Source organism: Thamnophis elegans, chromosome 14 (genome assembly GCF_009769535.1).
Source record: "Thamnophis elegans isolate rThaEle1 chromosome 14, rThaEle1.pri, whole genome shotgun sequence".
Taxonomy (NCBI): Eukaryota; Metazoa; Chordata; class Lepidosauria; order Squamata; family Colubridae; genus Thamnophis; species Thamnophis elegans.
In genome coordinates, this window is record NC_045554.1 from 44,038,220 (window position 1) to 44,061,955 (window position 23,736).

The following is a 23,736-nucleotide window of genomic DNA, read 5'->3' on the forward strand; positions in this document are numbered from 1 at the left end:
CCTGAGGTTAAAATAAATTGCAGGAAGACAAATGGCTGCCTTGTGGATTTACACAGCCAGGAGAAACGATCTCAAACAAAGGCAGGCAGCGGAACGGTTCCTACTCACTGAATTTGGCAACGGGTCGAGGTCTACAAAAGAGACTTTCTTGTCCACTGAGCGCTGTCTTGGCTTCGGCTGCGGCCTCTAAAAACGGAAAGGGAAAACACCTCGCATCAGAGTACAGTTGCCCAAATCCAGAAGAACTTGATTTACCTGACTCCTCGTGGGGAATCATCTTACAGCTTAGAAAAGAAACCAAGGTTATCTCAAAATCTGGGAACGCTGCCGTCAGGGAGATAATTGGATCCTTACCTGTGGTCCCTAAGATGGCGACTCCCGATTTAAAAGAGAGAGTAAGGGATAAGCGAATGAGGGACAAGGAAGTCTTTGTACAATCTAGAAGATTAGGTGTTCTAGATGGTACAATTAGGTCCTCTCTGTGCATTGCGTGGTCTCTAGAACAGTGGTTCTCAGCCTGCGGTTCATGGAGATGAAATGACATCATGTATCCCATCTCCATTCAATCTCCATCTCCATTCAATCTCCATCTCCATTCAATCTCCATCTCCATTCAATCTCCATCTCCATTCAATCTCCATCTCCATTCAATCTCCATCTCCATTCAATCTCCATCTCCGTTCAATCTCCATCTCCATTAAATCGTGAGCTAAATCTTGATGGTCCATGAACATGATCTGTGGCCACCTGTTGTGGCCCACCAGCCGCCAGCAGAGCTGGCAGCAGAGCCAGACAGTGAGGAGGTTGGGGAGGAACATGGGCCAGTCCTGGGGTCTGTGGGAAGCTCAGACGAGGGCTCTGCATCGGAGGCAGAGAGGGAGTTAGACAGCAGCGAGGCAGAGGAACAGTTGGAGCCTGTTCCCAGTGTGCGCATGCGCAGAGCTGCCAGAGGACAAGAACAACTAAGAAAGCAGGGTCGACTTAAGAGTAAAGCCACACCTTGGAGGTGATTGGCCCCTTCCAGAGGAAACAAAAGAGGAACGAACAGGGAATGGGCTTTTGCAGGAAACAATCCCATCATTCGGTCTGGAAAGTTCTGTTTGGGATTATAAAAGACTCTGTGCCAAGTTTTGCTCTGCCCTGTGTTTGGAAGTTATCTGGCAGCGCTCTAAACGAGATAAGGTGCGTGTGGATAAACATTCCTTGGAAAAACTGTTTGCTAAAGCCATGCTGACTGTGAATGAAAGGAATTCACAGTCGTGTAAATCAAAGAGGTTTTGTCAGGACCAAAAGACTTTGCTTTTTGCTTTCTAAGGAAGCCTGGGTCAGAACATCACCAAAGGTATTTCAAGGAGGTGAAGCAAAGGTAGATAACCACTGATCTAGAGCTTGTTTGGAGGTTCTAGCAGGGGAGCGCAGCTATCGTATACCCTTGACCGAAGATCGGTACACTCCTTCTATCTGGGATGGTCGTCCTCTTCCACCGAGCGCGCAGCTTCGGGAGGGACGCACATGGAGCGGTGAGGAAGGAAGGAGACACCCGCCTAGCAGCCAGATCAGCCGAATCAACCCTGGCGATCAATGGGGTGACAGATGTCGTAGCCAGATCACCCTCACATCTAGAAGAAGACCATCGGTGACATATATACCGAGAGGTCACCTTGTTAAGAGAATACAGCTCTGGACAATGAGGAAAGGCTGAATACCATGACTGATGAGAAAGATGGAGGTAGAGGTGGACCTTCTCCTTGGCCCTTCACGGGTTTCTCGTTCTGGATGTAATCCGTGAGGTTGGGGGCTACAATGGAACTGGCCGGCTGAAGGTAAGTCAGTTTCCATTTCAGTTCAATGTTGACTGTCCCAGCAGGACCACCTTCAGAGTTGGTTAATTCAAAGGTCCCTGAAAAATCAAAGGCAAACATGAGCGCATTGCAATTGTCTTCCTAGTGTTTGGGTACCAGAAGCTGACAAAACAGATTCCACAATGATACTTGGAATCAATCAAAATGACTAATCTTTCATCTTGGAAAGACTTTTTGGGCCATAAAACAGAGACTGTTTTAAAACAAGACAAGCTTATGAGAGGTTCTTGATGCTGTGCGTTTCCTTGGTTGTTTCCTTGCAGGAGTTTCATTTACGCAACTAGGTAATATCATTAGACTAGCACTGATGATGTTACCTAGTTGGGTAATGAAATGTCTGCAAGAAAATCACCCAGCTCCGAGAGCACCAAGGACCCCTCCTTTCAACCCCGAGCTTCAAATATTCTCCTTTATTAGGACAAGCTTAAGAACGAACCGCGCCACTCATAATCTAGTTGAGCAAAAGGCCAGGAAGTTTACCTGAAACGGATTTACTGTGGGCCAATGAAATTAAAGGGACGTTTGCTTTCCCGATGTAAACCTCATCTTCGGTTTCCCCGTCATCAAAGACATAGACATTCAAAAATTCGGATTTCAGGTAACGGTCGAGATCCGCGCTCATTGGCACGGGGAAGCCTGCGTGATCCTCAAACCGAGGGTGGTTGCTGCTGGGGATGATGGCCGTGTCGTGATCGGCAAAGTCGAAGAACTTGTAGACGGCGTAAGGGCTCGGTTGGAGATTGGTCTTTCGGCTCGGCAAATCGTTACAACTTTTGACGGTGATGTGGAGCTCGTTTAAGTTCCCATCAATTGAAGGGCTGGCTTGGAGAGGATTGAACGCTGGCTATTATCACAAGAGGGAAGAGAGAAGAGAGAAGAGAGAGGAGAGAGGGAGGGAGGGAGGGAGGGAGGGAGGGAGGGAGGGAGGGAGGGAGGGAGGGAGAGAGAGAGAGAGAGAGAGAGAGAGAGAGATGACTCAATATTTAAACAATGCAGTCAAATCAGTCTCAAATATAAGATCTAGCAAGAGCATTAAATTAATTAAGCCTATGAATTTAAGAATCATTTTAACTGTGTTATTGTAGTGTAGGAACTGATGAGCCAAAATAAAATGCTTGCATCTGTCTCTGTTTGTCTTTTGACTGCATTGCTTGAATCAATGTTGTTTTTTTTTAACTTTTATTTTTAAACTGCAAAGCTGAACATCTAACCAGTAGACTAAATGGCATCCACTATCTGGCATAGCTTGTAATAATCAGAAAAAAACCAATCCAGTGCAAAAGGGTAGGTTGTATAACTTAAAAATTCTTAGACAAACATAAACATTCTTAAAGATCCATCTCATCCTGGGCATCATTTTTTTTTTTGAACTATTACCATCTGGCAGACGGTACAGGATAATAAAAACAAGGACAAATAGGCTGAAAAACAGCTTCTATCCCAGGGCAGTAACCATGTTGAATTCTACTGTATAGTGCAATATGAATGCAATATCAGGAGTTTTTAATTCAATCGTATAGAACAGGGGTAGTCAACCTTTTTATACCTACCGCCCACTTTTGTATCTCTGTTAGTAGTAAAATTTTCTAACTGCCCACCAGTTCCACAGTAATGGTGATTTATAAAGTAGGGAAGTAAAATTTATAAAGCAGAGTTACAGCAAACCCCTACTGCCCACCATGAAAACTGGAACGCCCGCTAGTGGACGGTAGGGACCAGGTTGACTACTACTGGTATAGAATGTGAAGGATGTGTGCTTTTATTTTATTTTTTTATGCATAATGTACACTGAAGGTGGTGTTTAATTTCGTTGTGTACGCGGTGCAATGACAATAAAGTAAACTAACTAACTACAGTAATTTTTGTGTAGCTGGAAGGGGGACCCACACATAAGGATTGCCACCAATGGGATAACAGGTCCTGAAAAAAACAGGGAATTGTGAAATCGAAACAAAGCAACATGCTTTGGTGATTCCGGCATCACTAGGTACAGGAAGACAAGCGAATCCGAGGCAATCACGGTAATACAATTAAAAACAACAACAGCCTGGAAACTTGCCTGATCCTTTAGATTTGCTGCGATGTAGCCCAGAGCTTTCGCACGTTCCTTGTACAGCCGCATCGCTTGGTCCATGGGGACTCTTAACCGGACCCAATATTCCACGGTGCCGTAATTCTGGATGTCTCCGCCGACGCCTGTGAGTCAAAGTTCACGCACGTTTGCAAGGTCAAAGCGCCAGCCTCAAAGAGCATCGGTGTTATTTGCAATCATGTTGCGAAGACAACACGGAATCCAGATTTATTGAGGTTTCACTATTTCAACGGAGCCTTTCTCTCTAAGGAGAAGATGGTCAGTCGCTAAACACGGGTGTTGTGGCCCGCCAGCAGAGCTGGCCGCAGATTCGGACAGTGAGGAGGTTGGGGAGGAACATGGGACAGTCCTGGAGTCTGGGGAAGGCTCTGATGAGGGCTCTGTGTCAGAGGCAGAGAGGGGGCCAGGGCCCTATGCCAGTTATCAGCTGCCTTCAGAATCAGACATCAGTGAGGCAGACAAACAGCTGGAGCCTGTTCCCAGTGTGCGCATGCGCAGAGTTGCCAGACGAAGGGGACACCTAAAGAACAGGGGTCGACTTGGGAGTAAGGCCACAGGGGGACGGTGAATGGCCCCTCCCAGAGGAAATAAAAGAGACATGAAAGGGGAGTGGAGTTTGCAGGAGACTATTAGTTCGCTTCATTGGTTCGTGACTCTCCGAACTCTTTGCAGATATCAGCCTGGCAGCTCTCCAAGCCAGATGAGGTCTGTGACTGCAAATCCTCCCTCGAAAGACTTTGTTGGATGTGAATTAGCAGAATTCACAGTCAATTAATAAAATAGGTTTTTGTCGGGACAAGGAGTTTGCTCCATGATCTCGGGAAGCCTCGGTCAGAATAGTATTGGTTTGTAGCCAAACCAAAATACTGGGAACCAAGGACATTCTAACGCCCGGCCAGAGTGAGGAGGAGCAACATTACCAGGCAATCGGAGGACACCTTGATTGGGACATGTGACTGATTGTTTGGGGAAGGGGAAAAACATTTACTTTTAATTAGATGAAAACCGCGGGAACTTCAGAGTCAGTTTTCACCTGAACTGGGCCAATATGATCTATCCAATAAAACTATTATTTGAGGAATCTAGCTGCCTCGGAGTTTTGTTTGCTATGGGTGTATTACTTCGAACCCTGACAAGGGCATTGAAGTCCACAAATCTTAATGTTGCCAATTTGGGAAGCCCTGGCCTAGGCTAAGATTAGGTTAGATTAGGTTTATTGGATTTATATGATTGCTATGGACAATCTTACGTTAATAAATCTAATTCACTTCTCAATTGTTCTGGCACATTACAGGAAAGCAGGCAGACCGATAGGTTCACCGACAAATGCGCGATAGACATATGCGCGCCGACAAAACCGCGCCGACAAAACTGCGACGTCAAAATCGCTAATTGATTTTTGACAATAGCGCGCCGACAGAAAATCGTGCATATGTACGTTGTAACCCTAACCCTAAAAAAATTTCGATTTTATTGTCATCACACTTTTGTTGGCACGATTTTGACGTCGCAAATTTGTGGGCGCAATTTTGATGTCGGCGCGGTTTTGTCGGCGCGGTTTTGTCGGTGCGCATATGTCTATCGCGCATTTGTCGGGTCACGAGACCGATAGACATGACCCACGTTTGACTTTTGTCATTAGCCTTCTAGCTATTTAGTAGGATGAATAAATAATTATTGATGAATTCAAATTTATGCTTTCTGTTAGAGGGTATTTGAATGCTTCGTAATAATGTTATTTCAATTTGAAAGGATTGAAATTAATTATTCAAACTAGAATGGCAATGTCCTATTGAAACAAGACCTGGTTTGTACACAAAATAAACCAATATAAACAGGGAGGCATTCATAATTAACAAATAACTATTACCCTTTTACTCCAATTTCTTCTAGTTTGTTGTGCGCTAACCTTCCTCAACCAATCTTAATGATAAGAGCATGGGATTGATTTAGCTACCTAATATGTGTCAACAATAACACCGATTTTCCCTAGTTATATCAAAAGAAGGGCTGTTTCCCCCCCCCCATGTGAACACAAGCTGGTAAACATGCATTTATAAACGCATGATCAGTTAAGTGACACTAATTCATGGATTAGCTTCGCTGAAATCCGCATAACTTAATCATGAGTACAAGTGCACAGGACTGCAATATTGCGTCTTCCTCTTCTAATTTAAGAAATCAGTCATTCGCCAAAAATCACCCGATGGATTTTGGCCTGCCTCAACTTAACGTCCCCTAACTGTGTTGGACAAAAAACCCCAGAAATTACCCCAAGTAGCATAATTTTTTTAAAAAATTAACCCAATGCACTCGGGTGTCGAACTCAAGGCCCGGGGGCCTGATCCGGTCTGCGGGATACTTAGATCTGGCCCGTGGAGCCACCCTGGAAAGAGCGAAGGACCAGTGCGTGGTGCTTTTGCCAGCAAAAACAGGCTCCTGCGTTCCGCTTTCACTTTCAGAGGATTGCAGGAAGCTGTGGCAGCCGAAAATGGAGCTCGGGAGTCTGTTTTCGCTGGCAGAGCGCTCGGGCTCCAACCGGAGCCGCTGACAGGAGTGACACCGAGCTGGCCATGCCCATCCTGGCCACACCCACCTCACCTCCCTCCCCCCCAGGGTCAAACACAATCCTGACGTGGCGCTCAATATAATCGAGTTTGACACCCCTGATTTAGGTAATCATAGAGGCTGGTTGCTAAATATACCATTTTTTGTTTTTGAACAGTTAGCAATAGCAATAGCAGTTAGACTTATATACCGCTTCATAGGGCTTTCAGCCCTCTCTAAGCGGTTTACAGAGTCAGCATATTGCCCCCACAATCTGGGTCCTCATTTTACCCACCTCGGAAGGATGGAAGGCTGAGTCAACCCTGAGCCAGTGAGATTAGAACCGCTGAACTGCAGATAACAGTCAGCTGAAGTGGCCTCCAGTACTGCACCCTAACCACTGCGCCACCTCGGCTCAGTTTACCAAAGCGATCCAAAAATGCAGCTTCAACGCCAACCGCGACACTTACCAATCAAGATGGCGGAACCACAGACTCGGCCGTTTTTCTCCAGGATTTCATGGAACCTTAGTCGGCAGGCAGCCGCCGTTTCGAAGTCTATGCCGTGAGCGAGATGGATTTCCAGGGCGGTGGCGCTTCTCTGCAGATGCTGCAAGAAGTCATCGTCCACCCGCACGAGATACTGAGAAGTGAAATTATAGGCCGGGCTGAGTCCTTGAACGACCGGCGTGGTCTGCATTTCGAAATCGTAAAAGGCGTAAGTACAGAAGGTGGCGGGCTCTTGGTCCCCAAAAGACCGGGTTGCTTCCGGGGAAAACACAACCCGGCTGATGTGGATCTCAAAGAGGTTCTCGCCTCTTTCCAAATGAGCCGTTTCGTCAAAATCATCCGCCGGTTCATCGGCTATCATTTCGGGTCGAAACTTGTACTGTTTGGTCCCGTAAGCGATATCCTTCAGCTGGGCTGTTGAAGGCAAAGAATAGGATGTGAATTAATTGGGGCTGAGAGTTACATTTTCCTTTGATGCTTTCCTCAGAAATGGACAATTCTAAGCTTATAAATATTATGTTGAGATTCTGGAAAGAGTCCAGAGAAGAGCAACAAAGAGGATTAGGGGATTGGAGGCTAAAACATATAAAGAACGGTTGCAGGAACTGGGGATGTCTAGTTTAATGAAAAGAAGGACTAGGGGAGACATGATAGCAGTCTTCCAATATCTCAGGGGTTGCCACAAAGAAGAGGGAGTCAAACTATTCTCCAAGGCACCTGAGGGCAGGACAAGAAGCAATGGGTGGAAACTAATCAAGGAGAGAAGCAACTTAGAACTAAGGAGAAGTTTCCTGACAGTGGGAACAATTAATCAATGGAACAACTTGCCTCCAGAAGTTGTGAATGTTCCAACACTGGAAGTTTTTAAGAAGAGATTGGACAGCCATTTGTCTGAAAATAATTAGAGTTTCATGCCTGAGCAAGGGGTTGGACTAGAAGACCTCCAGGGTCCCTTCCAACTCTGTTATTCTTTTCTATTCTATCCACAACACACATGTACATTAAAAAAAACCCTTAGACATTTTATTCTACAAGTAGAAATGAGAGTCAAGTTTATCCTAACTAAGGAGAAACTTCCTGACAGTGAGAACAATTAATCAGTGGAACTACTTGCCTCCAGAAGTTGTGAATGCTCCAACACTGGAGGCTTTTAAGAAGAGACTGGACAACCATTTATCTAAAATGGTATAGGGTCTCCTGCTTGGGCAAGGGGTTGGGCTAGAAGACCTCCAAGGTCCCTTCTAACTCTCTTTTTCCATATTCTTAAAATACTTTATTCTAGGTAGCCCTCAGCTTACGACAACTGAGCCCAAAACTTCCACTGCTAAGAGAAGCAATTCTTAAATGAATTGGGCCTCATTTTACAACCATTTTTGCCACCTTTGTCAAACAAACCACTGCAGATGCTGAGTGAATCGTGGAGTTGTTAAGCAGATCTGGCTTCCCACATTAACCTTGCTTGAAAAATGGACACAACTCATGAATGGTTGTAAGTCAAGGATTACCTGTATTTCTTTCCACAAGTCTTGGTTTACACCAAAGGCATTCTCATGTTTTTTTCCCAGGAAACACAATTAAATGTGTGGTAAAGAGCTAATTCCGACAGCCGATTTCCTCATCTCCTTATCTATACCCCCGCCCCCCCCCCCCGTAATTTTCTGCTGTAAAATCTGAATTCTGGCCGATATACCTTCTAATTTTCTAATACGGGCGGCTCTAACGTCAAGAAGGTGGACGTAGTGTTCCAGCTTTAACTCGTAATCATGCTGCGACGCCTCCATTTTTTGCGTCACGGATTCAAGTTCGGCCTGGTGAGGAAGAACAGAATGTGAGGTCTACAATCCACGCTTTGCGACAAGCAGAGTTCGCTCACCAATGTCCTTTCCCCAAGAATGTCCTTTTCCCCCCCCAATACTGTTCTGACCGAGGCTTCCCGAGAACATGGAGCAAACTCCTTGTCCCGACAAAAACCTCTTTTATTCACTGACTGTGAATTCTGCTCATTCACATCCAGCAAAGTCTTTCAAGGGAGGATTTATAGTCACAGACCTTATCAGGCTTGGAGAGCTGCCAGGCTGATACTGCAAAACGTGGCAAGGAAACTCGGAGAGTCACGAACCAATTAAGCGAACTAATTGTCTCCTGCAAACTCCACTCCCCTTTCGCTCCTCTTTTATTTTCTCTGGGAGGGGCCATTCATCGTCCACCTGTGGCCTTACTCCCAAGTCGACCCATGTTCTCTAGCTGTTCCCTTCGTCTGGCAACTCTGCGCATGCGCACTCTGGGAACAGGCTCCAGCTGTTTGTCTGCCCCACTGATGTCTGACTCTGAAAGCAGCTGATAACTGGCATACGGCTCTGGCCCCCTCTCTGCCTCTGACACAGAGCCCTCATCAGAACCTTCCCCAGACTCCAGGACTGGCCCAGGTTCCTCCCCAACTTCCTCACTGTCCAAATCTCATAAAAACAAGGAAGCTTAGAGGACTTGGAAAACCATTTGTAGGGAAATTCGCTCCTTCTCTTGAGGAAACAGAAGGATACGAAGAATCTTATGACTGATTCTTTGAATACATTTCAAATAGAGCATGGCATGGGAAAATTTTGACTTTTATGTTTGTCTGTACTATTGTGTTTCCCTGAAAATAAGGCAAGGTCTTATCTTCTTTTGACCCCTGGAATAAGTGCTTGGCCTTATTTTCGGGGAGGTCTTATTATTTTTGAGGTGCAGGAGGCGGCGAGCGTAGTCACCTCATAGCTGCTGCTATGCTGCAATGTTTTCAGGGAGGGCTTATTTTCTTTTTTTAAAATATATTTTTATTTTCAAAACAAACATACAAATCCTCCTTCTTTACATACTGTAGAAAGTGTATCAGTTGGTTACAAAAGGCTTTTGTGCATTCTCTTCCACCGTCATCAAATATAATTCATATTAACTCTAATATCTTAACTCAGATATTTATTATATTACCATCATCATACCTCCACTTTTATTTGACTATGATTATTTAAACGTCCTTCATCATAAAATATACCAAGATTTAATACATAACCACATACTGGCATTTCATTTACTTATTTATAAAATCCTCCATTAACATTAAATCCTCATAGCCAATTCTAGCTAAACATCCATAATATTTAATACCAAAATTTTCTAATCCTCCTTTCCAAATCCCTGTTTACCATTTACATCCAATTCCCTTATATTATACCCATACAGGTATATAATTTTTTATCATCATCCTTTCTTTATTTAACTATATCCTATATCATAACATTTCCCCCCTAATAATTAAAACTTAGCTGTGTCTAATTTGGTTCTTTTTTAAATTGTTATTATTATTAATAACCTTTATATATAGTCCAAAATGATTTCTAGAGGGAGGGCTTCAGTGGTGGGATTCAGCCAATTCTCACCTATTCGGGAGAACCGGTTATTAACTTTCTAAGCAGTTCAGAAAACCGGTTGTTGGAAGATATCTCATTTTGTGTCTTTTCCCACTTTACAGGGCTAATCCTGTAAGGAAGGCAGGAAGGAAACATTCTGGTGTTGTTTCTAGCTTCATCTTTATTGCCCTGCTTACAGAAACTGCCTCTCTGTTAACCCTTATTACATTGCAACAGCTAAGGCGACGCGCCCATCAATGTGAATGATGTTGAGTTGGCCACACTCATCCAATCACATGACCACTGAGCCACGCCTACCCAGCTGGTCATTAGGGCAGAGAATCAGTTGTTAAATTATTTGAATCCCACCCCCCCCCGGAGGGCTTATTTTCAAGGGAGGGCTTATTTTCAAGGGAGGGTTTATTTTAGCCCATGCACTCAAAAGCCCAACCGAGCTTATTATCCGGGGAGGTCTTAATTTCAGGGAAACAGAGTATGTAATCTTAAGATTAAGCCATTATCCCCAACACCAAACCTAACTTTTAAGATCTTTTATTTGCTGGCCTTCAGTTGAGCCAAACATTTAATTTAATTAGTATTTTTTTGGGGGGGTGGGGGGGGAGAATAGAAACTACTTGCTAAAAAAACCAGGGAGGAGTGACACATGCTGGAATTAGACGATTAAAACAAAAAGTTTATTTGAAGAGTGAAGTCTAGTAGAGTTCAACTCATTAAGATTTGGTTAGTTACCACATAAAATATTGGATTCATTAATCTTCATCGTGAGATTGAAAAAAAAAAAAAACAGCGAGGCAAGCACAATGACGGAGATATTTCACATTCAGCGGCAGTGAGAGAAAATTAAGTACCTGATAGTCTTTGTTAATTTTATGCTGCACAATTAACATATTGCGGGTCTTTTCAAGTTCTTGAACAGTTTCTGCATGAAGTGCCTGAAGATCACGAAGGGAACGCTCCGCGTCCTTCTGGCTGTCATCTTCTACTTTCTCCAAAAACCCAAGGTCTCCGCTTGCTCGTTGCCTATGAACCTAGGTTGTGAAAGTTGACAGCTTCATAATTAGTTTTTTTTTATAATTTAAAAAGAAAAAACAGCCTTTCATTTTAATTGTAATAAATGGACCTCTCTCTTTTCGGCATTAAAATAAATCTGTGTCGAAAAGACCAAGCTTTTTTTTTCTTTCTCAGTGCTCTCCCGGGGTAAAAAAAAAAAAAAAAATGGAACTCGGAACTAATTAGCAATCTGCTTTGAGCCAAATCCTATACACATCTTTATTCAGAAACAAGTTTCAAACGAGTTCAAAGGAATCCAAGAGTCATTTCAATAAGGGATGGTATGGGATCTGCAGATAAAAACTGAGGCTGCAAATTTCCTGCATATCTAAGGTAACAGAATTTACCTCTAGTTAGCATTTGCAAACTGAATTGCAAATCTCCCAGTCACGGGAATTAATGGTTCTGTCAATTTATAAACTCCGTTCTGTCGAGTTTCGATATCGGCGTGGGCATGAACTCAGATGCACGGAAAAGATCCTGTCTAGCGTGGTGTTTTCCTACGTCAGATGGAAGATCAGCGCATAATTTGTGGTGCGCTGGAGAATGGGCAGACTCTGCCCACTTCCTGGGCCTGGGACTTTCTCCAGATGTGCTGGCCTAAAATTCCGGTAATTCTCACGGGCGGGGCTGGCTGAAAATGATGGAAATCACGATTGGACACATCTGGAAGATGTCAGGGAGGAGGGGCTACACCAGATTAATTTGTGACCCGACAAAAGGGCGAACGACAAAAACGCGCCCGACTAAACCGCGTCGCTGACATCATCAACGCAGCGACAACAGCCAGCGCGGAGAAAGAAGGGCGCTTTAAATAGCAAATGGCTTTGATGTTGCATTTGATGTTAAACAGAGGTCTGAAATAATGAGGAAAGGACCCTATGTTTGTAGAATGCTACATTTAAGGTGGGCGCATCCAAGATGATTGAGGCATATGCCTGCCTGCCTGCCTGCCTACCTACCTTCCTTCCTTCCTTCCTTCCTTCCTCTCTCTCCTCCCTCTCCATCCATCCACCTATCCATCCATCTATAAATGGAGCTTTCTTAGATATATAAATGGAAGCCACAGGCCTGAATCATTTTGGATGCACCAACCTTATAGTTATGTGTTGTGGCTCAGCAGGAACCGTTGGAGCTGCCACCAGACTCCAACAGTGAGAGGCCCTATGAGTCGGCTCTGGAGGATGTGGAGGATCCTGGACAAGGTTCCGACTCTGAGCAGGGCGCACAGAGACTGGTTGGCCACCAGGTGGTGCCTGAGCCTTGGACCAGTGGGGAGGAGACAAGGGAGAGTGATCCAGAAGCCAGCAGTGAGTTGTTCCTGGATGCACGCCATCGAAGAGCTAATAAGCGTCAGGAACAGTTACGCAATTACAGGAGGTAATTGCGCTCAACTGGTGGTCATTAGGCTCCTCTCCAGACTATAAAAAAGACTGCTTGTGCACACGCCCCTCTTGCAGAAGTCAACGCATTGACTAAAGAGAACGTAACTAACTTGGCAGGCTGGATTGCTGCCAAGGTTTGTCTGACTTGCTGCCAAGGTCCTTATCTGTTTGTTTGTTTGGCTTTCAGCCACCGAGAGTTTGGCTTCTTGCTATTAAAAGTACATTCTAGTTAAGCTTGTCTCGGCTTTCGTTACTGGACGAAGGAGGGGGTCAGAACAGTTATGTATATTTATATTAATATCAAACAAGAAAATAATGGCTGGAAACCAAGCAACGAGAGAAGCAACCTGAAATTAAGGAGAAACTTCCTAACAGTGAGGGACAATTAATCAGTGGGACGGCTTGCCTCCAGAAGTTGTGGGTACTCCATCACTGGAGGTTTTAAGAAGAGACTAGACAGTCACTTCTCTGGAATATTATAGGATCTTGAGCAGGGGGCTGGACTAGAAGACCTCCAAGGTCTCTTCCAATGCTGTTTCTATTCTATTCTACTCTAGCCTAGTGTTCATTTCTATTTCTATATCCCATCCCGTCACTTCTCTGGAATAGTATAAGGTCTTGAGCAGGGGGCTGGATTAGAAGACCTCCAAGGTCTCTTCCAATACTGTTTCATTTCTATTCTACTCTATTCTAGTGTAATCTAGTCTTCATTTCTATTTCTATATCCCATCCCGTCACTTCTCTGGAATAGTATAAGGTCTTGAGCAGGGGGCTGGACTAGAAGACCTCCAAGGTCCCTTCCAACGCTGTTTCTATTCTGTTCTACTCTATTCTAATCTAGCCTAGTGTTCATTTCTATTTCTATATCCCATCCTGTCCCGTCCAATCCCACTACCTTTCTGTCTTTTGGGAGGAAAGAGATGCAGTGGACCCATTCGAGCAAAGAAACATGAGCCCACAAAGGGTTGACCCAAAGTATGAGAAGAAGCCATCTCAAAAACCAGATGCGTGCAGGCTCACATTGGGTGAGAAGAGAAAAAGCTTGAAGGGAGGGAGGGGCTGTGCGGGATTGAGCTAGTTACCTTGAGGAGCGCGAGAGCCTCACTGAGGTCGGCCACATCGACATCGTTCTCCTGAAACAGAGAAATAATTAACAAAAAGGTTCTCTTCAAGAAATGAATAATGGAGGGAAGACACTCTCTTGCATTCACACAAAACATGACATTCTAGCTGGACGGCATGAATAAATGAACACTCTCGTAGCCTCCGTTATGCGGTTCGGGGCTTTTAAGAAAGAAGCATTTGCATAAAATATAGAAAGCTTCCTTCTCCCCCCCCCCCCCCGCCCAAAAAATACCTTTATTTCTACTTGGAAACCACTTCTGGACTTTGTGCTTGAGGTGGCAGAAATCTGAAACTCTGTTTTGGGGGCTTTTACCAATGAGATAAGATTTGTTGATATAGGAATGGCTAATTTCCATGATTATGAAAAAGTAAAAAGTTGAGTGTAGATGTTAATGCCTTATTTTACTACACCAAAGGATTCAGAAGTCAATGCCTTTATTTCTCTTTTTCCCCTTGCTTTCCCCCCCACTATCCACTTCCCTTTTTCCTTCCTCAGTTTCCCTAATATTTATTTTTGTATTGTCTTGGTACGTTATACTAACTAATAACCCGGCGTTACCTGGGTTCCTTCCATGAACATCGCCGCAATTTCTAATGTTGGATTTTGCCCCTTAGCAGAGGGAGTACTGTAGAGCACTGTGAAGCCTTTATCATGGCAATTCCACAGCGTTGTACAGTAGAAGTCATTTTAAGGCAGTACAGTAGAAGTCATTTGAAGGCACAACAGGCTGCATCTTAACAGAAACCCCCCTGCCCAAGGGGTGTTAGGGGTGTCTTACCCCCACAGTATTTTCTCCAGAGGGTAAGTAATCTGTGTACCAAGTTTGGTTGAAATTGCTCGAGGCGTTCCAGGGTTATGCTGGAACACACACACACACACACACACACACACACACACACAGAGCCATTTATATATATATAAATATATATATATATATATATATATTTTAAATAAAAAAGCTCTATTTCTCTAAGTCATTCTCTAAAACAAGGAGGAAAAAAAATTCACCTTGGTGAAAAAATGCAGGCGGGCCTTCAGCTGTTCCAGCTGTTGCTTCTGTTCGAGGCAGCGCATTCGCAGCTCCTGGTTCTCCTGGGCCAGTTTTTCAGTTTGGTCTCAAAAAAAAGGGGGGGGGGGGTCTCTTTGAATCAGGTTACAGAAAGCAAATCACTTCTCCAAGTGTCTCTCACAAACAAACCACGACCGATGAACAATGAACCATGAACGAACGACGGACGAACGTTGACTTCTGCAACCAGGGTGTGGCACCATCAGTCCTTTTATCTCCAGAAGACCACTCTAACGAGCCCCAGCTGCATTGTTATTCCTGCATCCCGACTCAACTCACAGCAAACTTCTGCTGAGTCACAACAATTTGCCTATAAAACGCTCCCAGGGGAAGAAGGTAACTTCTGGAGGGTGGGATTGCAGTTTAATTTAAAACAAGATTTTTTTAAAAAACTGATCAGAGGGTCTTAGCCTTGTAAAAGGACAGGCTCTTAAGAAAACAAAGATTAAGATAATCTACCGATAAAACAAACAGCCTGTCAAAAGCTGTTGGCCTTAATATCATCATCTGTAATCAATGCAATGAGGGGTACCGATCTCTGCATTCCACGTTGCAAAGAACGGGAAGACAAAAGGCTCTTAAGTCTGCAATTAATTTTTTCCAGCCTTAAAACAGCATTGAAAAGTTCCAGCCCGAAAGGATAATAAAACCTGAAACTCATCGGCAAAAGCCGAAGGGAGAGAAGGGAGGGGAGTGGGGAAAGCAGGCAAGGGATCAAAACAGCCCTTCCTGTCCAAACAAATTTGCAAAAGGATCAGAAAGGGCCCTTCCCATAAACGGTGAATGAAATCGAGAGGGAAAGAAAGAAGAAAGTTTGCTCCATTCGCCGAAGAAAGCAATCGACTTCAGAGCCAATTGGTTTCCTTTGCGGTGATGAAGAATCATCAACAATTCGAAGTAAAGCTGGGGGGGGGGGTCCCCTTTTAGGAGAGGATGGAGGGGGGGGAAGCATTTGCAAAGAGAAACACATCAAACTCAATGAGTTCCTATTTGTTAGTCCTGCTACAATTCAATCCAGATTTACATCTTCGCTGCCGTTTTGCGAAATCTAAGCTACATGAAAAATAATATATCTATATTCCTCTCTCTCTCTCTGCCTTTTTCTCTCTCTCTCTGTTTCTCTCTGTATGGGTGTATGGGTGTACAAGTTTTGATTTTTGTGTGGGATCGGGGACAATTGTGCCTTTTCTCATTGGAAAATATTGGACTGTGCAGAGATGGATGGAAAATAAAAGATAAAGGAGATACAGAGTACTTATTCAATGTGGAATAGATTTTATCAATGGTTAGAATAGAATAGAATAGTATTTATAACAAAATAGAACAGAAATAAATAGAAATAAATAGAATAAAATAGAAATAAGTAGAATAGAATAGTATTTAGAATAGAATAAAGTAGAATAGAATAGAATAGAATCCTTTATTGGCCAAGTGTGATTGGACACACGAGGAATTTCTCTTTGGTGCAGATGCTCTCAGTGTGTGTGTGTGTGTGTGAAAGAAGATGATAGATTATATATATATATATATATATATATATATATATATATATATATATATATATATATATATATATACACACACACATATAAATATACATATATATATACATATACATATATATACATACATACATACATACATACATACATACATATATATATATATATATATATATATATTATATTATATACTTAAAGTCACAACCCCTGGTATGCCCAAGTGTGGGAGGAAGGTCACACTTCCACTCTCTGTCATTAGGCTCGTCACAAGAGACCATCCAGACAGAAACCCAACATTTTTTACTGTTGCCTTTTTTGTTACATTTGTTATATTTATTTATTTATCAGCATAAATATAACATTATATATATATATATATATATATATATATATATATATATATATATATATATATATATATATATATATATATGATTTTTTTACAACCCCTGGTAAGCCCCAATTATGGGAGGAAGCTAACTGCTTCCATCATCTGTCCTTCGGCTCGTCACAAGAGTCCATCACGACAGAAACCCAATATTTTTACTGTTGCCTTTGTTATATTTGTGTTTTGTTTTTTTATTTTTTATTTGTGCTGATAAATAAATAAAGGGAGACTAGTAAATATCTATTTCAAGCTATTTAGCTCTCATCAGCTAGCCATACCCTTACTGGTTCAAATCCAGTAAGGGTATGGCTAGCTGATGAGAGCTAAATAGTTTGAAATAGATCTATACTAGTCTCCCTTTATTTATTTATCAGCACAAATACAACAATATATATATGATAGAAGGAGGAGGAGGAGAAGGAAGAAGATAAGAGGAAGAAGAAGAAGATAGAAGGAGGAGGAGGAGGAGGAGGAAGAGGAAGGAGGAGAAGGAGGAGGAGGAGGAGGAGGAGGAGGAGGAGGAGGAGGAGCAGGAGTAGAAGAAGAAGAAGAAGAAGAAGAACAAGAAGAAGAAGAAGAAGAAGAAGAAGAAGAAGAAGAAGAAGAAGAAGAAGATGAAGCAGCAGCAGCAGCAGCTTCTGATATTGTCTATTCAGGATACCTAAGACCGGTAAGAATCAAGGGATAAACCAAGGACTTTGACCCAAAAGATCCACAATTTGGATTCCTGTTACTAGTTAAAATGATTTAGTAGCAAGAAGACAGGAAGAATGGCCCCTCTTTTGCCTTGAGCTAGTCAGAAGAAGAAGAAAAAAAATTGGACAGCAGACCAAGCTGGCCTGCCACATGGCACCTTTGTTATGTTCCTGGATCTTCTCCACAACTTAAAACTCGAAAATAAATCGGCATGTTTGGGGTGCACAGGTATATACCTCGTTCCATTCTGATTCTGTCCAGGATATTGTTTTTTTCGGCTAAATCTGCTTTTAAAGCCGCCTCGAGCTGACCGATCTGCCGTTTCAGCTGCTGCTCCTTCAGCTTCCACTGCTGGTCGTGGGTCACCCCGAAGGCACTGAGAAATTGAATATGACAACAACAACAAAAAGGTGGAGGGAATGAAAGCACAAGACACACGCATAGGTAAACATACTTTGCTCTCTTATGCACATGGAAGGCCTCCGTGAAATGGTCTCCAATCCCAAAAAAGATGGAAGCTGGAAGCCAGGGCAGAAAAAGGACCACGATCATCAGGACAAGCCAAGAAAGGAGAATATTTGTAGAACAGGGTTGAAACGAGAGGCCCTCCATGCTCTCTGAACTTGGCTCTTGCAGACGTTTCATTACGCAAACTAGGTAACATTATCAGTGCACTGATGTTTGGGTAATGCAAGAAAACAACCAGGTTCAGACAGCACCAAGGGTCCCTCATCATGAAAAGGGACGGGAGATCGAGGCGTCTTTCGCAGGCTGCAACGATGGGTCACACACAAAAAGTTTTGCGGGATGAGCAATAGAGTTGGCCTAGATTTATACACACATATACACACATATATAGACACACACATACTATACCTATAGGTAGGTAGATAGGTAGGTAGAAAGGTGAGCTAAATAGGTAGACAGGTAAACAGGCAGACAGACAGACTCACATATGAGAAATAGGTGATAGATGAGATAGATAGATAGCTAGATAGATAGATAGACAGACAGACAGACAGACAGACAGACAGACAGACAGATGGTAGATTGTAGATAGATATACGAGATAGGTGATAGATGAGATAGATAGAGAGATAGACTAGATGGATGGATGGATAGGTAGACAGACATATTGATTGACATATGAGAGATAGATAGGTGATAGATAAGATAGGTAGGTAGGTAGGTAGGTAGGTAGGTAGGTAGGTAGGTAGGTAGGTAGGTAGATAGATAGATAGATAGATAGATAGATAGATAGATAGATAGATAGATAGATAGATAGATAGATGATAGATAGATAGATAGATAGATAGATAGATAGATAGATAGATAGAAAGAAAGAAAGAAATAGACTAGATAGATGGATGGATAGGTAGACAGACAGACAGACAGATTGACATATGATAGATAGGTGATAGATGAGATAGATAGACAGACAGACAGACAGATGGTAGATTGTAGCTAGATATACGAGATAGGTGATAGATGAGATAGATAGATAGATAGATAGATAGATAGATAGATAGATAGATAGATAGATAGATAGATAGATAGATAGATATGATAGACTAGATAGAGGGATGGATGGATGGATGGATGGGTGGGTAGGTAAGTAGGTAGATATAGACAGACAGAGACAAACAGACACACACACATACAGGTAGTCCTCAACTTACAACAGTTCATTTAGTGACCATTCACAGTTACGACAACTGTGCCATAGTTGGATGGATGGACTGACAGATAGATCAGATGGAAGGACAGACAAACAGATAGATAGACAGATAAAATTGAGGGAGGGAGGGAGGGAGTGTGGGGGGGGGGAGAGACAGACTGATATACACATATACATTCATTCTCTCATTCTCTCTCTCTCTCTCTCCAACTAGAGGCTTCTTCTGGTGCCGTGTCTTGCTTCACAATCAGGTGTTTCCTCATTAAGCTCCTGCAAATTGACTGTAATTGCTTCAATTTTCTGTTCGGCACCAGAAAATGAATTCAGCGCCCGATCTCATTTCATGTTCCGTAGGTTTAGCTCCCTAATTTTTTATTTATGTGATATTAAGCGCCACTGACAGAATTTGCACAGACTATTACCTCGGAGCAACTTTTATAGAAATATCAAGTGCAGCCACGGTGCCAGCCCAAGGCGTTTCTGGCACCCGAAAAGTCAAAAACGACGTTCCGCTTGGCTCGGTACCGGAGTCGGCATTTTTCAGGAAATTGAGATGTTGCTGGGTAAAAGCTGGAGGGAAGAAAGGGGCATTCAAACCCTCCCCCCTTCCATTGGCTGCCTGAAACGGATGGTTCATCCTCGGAGCTACATTATCTGTACAACAGGGCAGAGATTCTGGGAGGGAAGGAAGTGGGGGAGTAAAAGATTTATTGCTCCAGGTTCCCCCAAAAGAAGAACACTTCAGAAAAACTGTGTTTTTTTTTTTCCACACTATAAGGATCACTTAAAATACTGCATCCAGTTTTGATCGTCACCATATAAGAGAGATCTCGAGAAAAGAATGCAGAGATGAGCAGCAAAGATGATAGGAAGGAAGGAAGGAAGGAAGGAAGGACAGAAAGAAAGAAAGAAAGAAAGAAAGAAAGAAAGAAAGAAAGAAAGAAAGAAAGGTGGAATGGAATAGGAATTAAGTAATAAGAAATAAGATTAAATAAGAAATAGAATATTGCTTGCTTCCTTCCTTCCTTTTTTGTTGGTACTATGGTTAGAAGGCAGTATTGTAGGCTCTGCCCATAGCCAGCAGTTCGATCATGACTGGCTTACGGTTGACTCAGCCTTCCATCCTTCCGAGGTGGTAAAAATGAGGACCCAGATTGTTGGGGGCAAGAGGCAAAGATGATTAGGGGACGGGAGGTTAAAAGATACGAAGAAGGGTTGCAGGAATTGGGTGGGTCTGGTCTAGTGAGATACAGCATCTTTCACTTAATCCTCCAGGGAAAGATTGAAAGCAAAAGAGGGCCAGGCAGAAGAAGAACATCGTGGCTTCAAAATCGAAGGGACCAGTTTGGACAAAACTCAACAGCACTTTTTCCTGTGGCTCTTCATAAAAATAGGATCGCCAACATGACTGCCAACATCCAATGATGGATATGGCACAAGAAGAAGTCTAGTGAAAAGAAGGACTAAGGGAGACATGATAGCAGTGTCCCAATATCTCAGGGGCTGCCACAAAGAAGAGAATTGGAATTGGAATTGGAATTTATTCGATTTGTAAGCTGCCCTATTCCCCGAAGGGACTCAGGGCGGCTGAACATGAGCCAAGGGAAGGGGAACAAATACAAAAAAGTAAGACAAAACAGGACAACGATACAAACGATTTAAAAAACACAACAAGCACAGCAAATTCGAGTAGGGGGGGAACTCAACCCCAGGCTTGCTGGGACAGCCAGGTCTTAACGGCTGTCCGGAAGGCCTGAAGGGTGGAGAGGGAGTCAAGCTATTCTCCAAAGCAGCTGAAGGCAGGACAAGAAGCAATGGGTGGAAACTAATCAAGGAGAGATGCAACCTAGAACTAAGGACAAATTCCCTGGTATTGAGAACAATTAATCAGTGGAATGAATTGCCGCTAGAAAATTGGGGGTGCTCCATCATTGGAGGTTTTTAAGAAGAGATTGGACAACTATTTGCCTAAAATGGTGTGGGGTTTCCTGCCTCAGCAGGGGGTTGGAGTAGAAGGCCTCCTCCAAGGTCCCTTCCAACTCTGATCATCCTTTCCATCAGACTTCATCCAGCCTAATCATGAATCTAAGAGGCATTTCAGGGTTTCGGATTGCTTTCACGCGTCCTCTTTACAAGCCTATTTGTCTTGAATGTATGAAAAAAAGGGGGAAGACAATTGCACGATATCGAGAAGTTATTTGTGGTTCAAGAAATATTTTTTTTCCTGGGCTGATCGGGTCGCCCAACACAACGGACTCCCAAGCTAGTTAACGACATTCTAACCGAGTATGTTTAGCCTAGCACTGTGCATGAACCAAGCCATGTGCTTCATATGAAAGTCAACGTGTTGCGTGAACTCAGAAGAATGGGTTACTAAACTGGGTTTACCTTAAACCCGGAGCCGCATGCAGCTCTTTCGTCCCCCTGCTGTGACTCCCTGTCAGCTCAACCCACCACTGGCTGGCCCTGCCCCTCGTCCTCCCCTTCCAGTCACTCCTCCCCTGGCCTGAGAGAGAGAGGGAGAGAGGAGAAAGAGAGAGACACACACACAGAGATACCCGTTTCCCACAGAAAACACCGGGAGCCACAAAACCTGGGTAGCTGTGGCTGGGGGTGTGTCATGTGACTGGGTGGGAGTGAGTGAGGTCGAGTTGGCCACAACCACCCAGGTTTTGGGGCTCCCGGTGTTTTCTGTGGGAAACGGGTCCAAATGGCTCTTTTGAGTGTTTTAAGGTTGCAAACCCCTACCTTAAGCAAAGGTTAACAGGTCTTGCGAACACAACCTCCTGATTTCTTTTTTTTTTTAATCCTGCATTTCTTGTCAAACCCAACTTTTCTGACCATCTTCCAAGGGTGATTTCGAACAATAATTTTAGCAGCTTTCGGGACTGCTCCGTCCCGCCGCAAAGCTTTGCCACGGCCCTGTAATCTCTCCACTTAAAGTTTCTTTCTTTCCAGAGGGAAGAAAGAAAAGGACAGAAGGGAACAGAACTCAAACACAAAAGGAAAAAGAAAAAAAAAGAACGAGAGATTGATGAGACCGCCGGCTGGGCAAGAGGCCCCAGATCAGGATTCAATCTTGTAAAAGTTAAAAGACCGATGTAGTGGAGAACATGGTCGACACTTCCTAAGGACCATAACCGGACCCAAAGGAAGTTCTCCCACGCAGGAGCAGCTTAGTCACCCTAGAAGGCTCCCCGAATAATATTAATGAGAAAGCGGACAAGATTCTTGAAATCGCTTTTCTAAGGCGTTAGCAACTTCACGCTGCTCCCGCCTATCCTATCCAGGTCATTGAGTTCAAGATTACATATCCATATTCCTGACTCGGATTATTTTCGCCGAGAACGTTTGAAAAATAATAATAACCCGAGTTTAAAAGAAATTACTCCATTTGTTATAGTTTACCTGTGATATAATTTATCATAGTTTTCCTTTAAAAGGTCCCTCTCTTTTTCCAAATCATTAATTCTGTCTTGCAGCTGGAATGAAAAAGAATGTTAGCGCGGGGGGGGGGGGGATATTCATCGCGTAAGGTGAAAAAAGCAACAATTACCAATGTCCAATAGGTTTCCTGGCTAGGTATCTGTGTCACCTGCTTTCTTTTTGCCAACGAGGGATTGATGATCCCTTATTATCACCTTAGCTGCTCTGATGTCACCAAAGGACAAGGCAGATTACAATGGTACCTCCGTCAAAAGTACCGTATTTTTCAAAGTATAAGACACACTCCCCCCCCACAAAAAAGACGGTTAAAATCTTATACACTGAATACAGCATTTTTGGCCTCCCAAAACCCCGCCCCACCGGATCCCGTTTTTCACAAAAATGGATGCACAGAGGGTTTCGGAAGCCTGCAGTGTATTCCTGGGGGCCGGGGAGGGCAAAACCCTTTAAAAAAAATTTACCTCTTCAAAATCTTGGTGCGTCTTATACTCCGGTGCGTCTTATACTCCGAAAAATACAGTATTAACATTAATGTTTCCCTGACGAACGTGTCAGTTCTCTGGGATGAGGTGAACATATTGGCAGGTTTGATTTTTATTTATTTATTCTATCCAGCCTTTAATATATTTTATACATAACGCAAGGCATCCAATATGCCTAATACTCCTCCCTTCTCCTATTTTTCCAACAACAACAATCCTGTGAGATGAATTGAGATGAGAGAGTGATTGGCCCAAAGCCACCCAGCTGATTTTTATGGCTAAGGTGGGACTAGAACTCATTGTCTCCTGGTGATTGGCCAAAGTCTTCTAGGCGGCTTTCATGTCTAAGGCGGGACTAGAACTCACGTTCTTCCAATGATTGGCTCCAAGTTCCTCAGCCAGTTTTAATTCCTAAAGTGAGACTAGAACTCACAGTCTCCCAATGATTGGCCCAAAGTCTTCCAGGCAGCTTTCATGCCTAAGGCAGGGCTAGAAC

At 43.3% G+C, this 23,736-nt stretch overlaps 1 protein-coding gene across 3 annotated transcripts in view; it reads right to left on the reverse strand.

Annotated features, from left to right (window-relative positions):
• RPGRIP1L (RPGRIP1 like) overlaps positions 1 to 23,736 on the reverse strand; it is a 74,510-nt gene that overhangs the window by 29,890 nt on the left and 20,884 nt on the right. For all 3 annotated transcript variants that reach the window (XM_032230726.1, XM_032230724.1, XM_032230723.1), the window contains exons 9-19: positions 22,720 to 22,793; positions 17,870 to 18,009; positions 14,987 to 15,093; positions 13,935 to 13,985; positions 11,266 to 11,445; positions 8,701 to 8,818; positions 6,972 to 7,424; positions 3,922 to 4,058; positions 2,343 to 2,706; positions 1,707 to 1,900; positions 109 to 186 (exon numbers count right to left, since the gene is read on the reverse strand). In XM_032230726.1, coding sequence (XP_032086617.1) covers positions 109 to 186; positions 1,707 to 1,900; positions 2,343 to 2,706; positions 3,922 to 4,058; positions 6,972 to 7,424; positions 8,701 to 8,818; positions 11,266 to 11,445; positions 13,935 to 13,985; positions 14,987 to 15,093; positions 17,870 to 18,009; positions 22,720 to 22,793 — 1,896 coding nt within the window. The remainder of the gene's footprint in view (positions 1 to 108; positions 187 to 1,706; positions 1,901 to 2,342; positions 2,707 to 3,921; positions 4,059 to 6,971; positions 7,425 to 8,700; positions 8,819 to 11,265; positions 11,446 to 13,934; positions 13,986 to 14,986; positions 15,094 to 17,869; positions 18,010 to 22,719; positions 22,794 to 23,736) is intronic.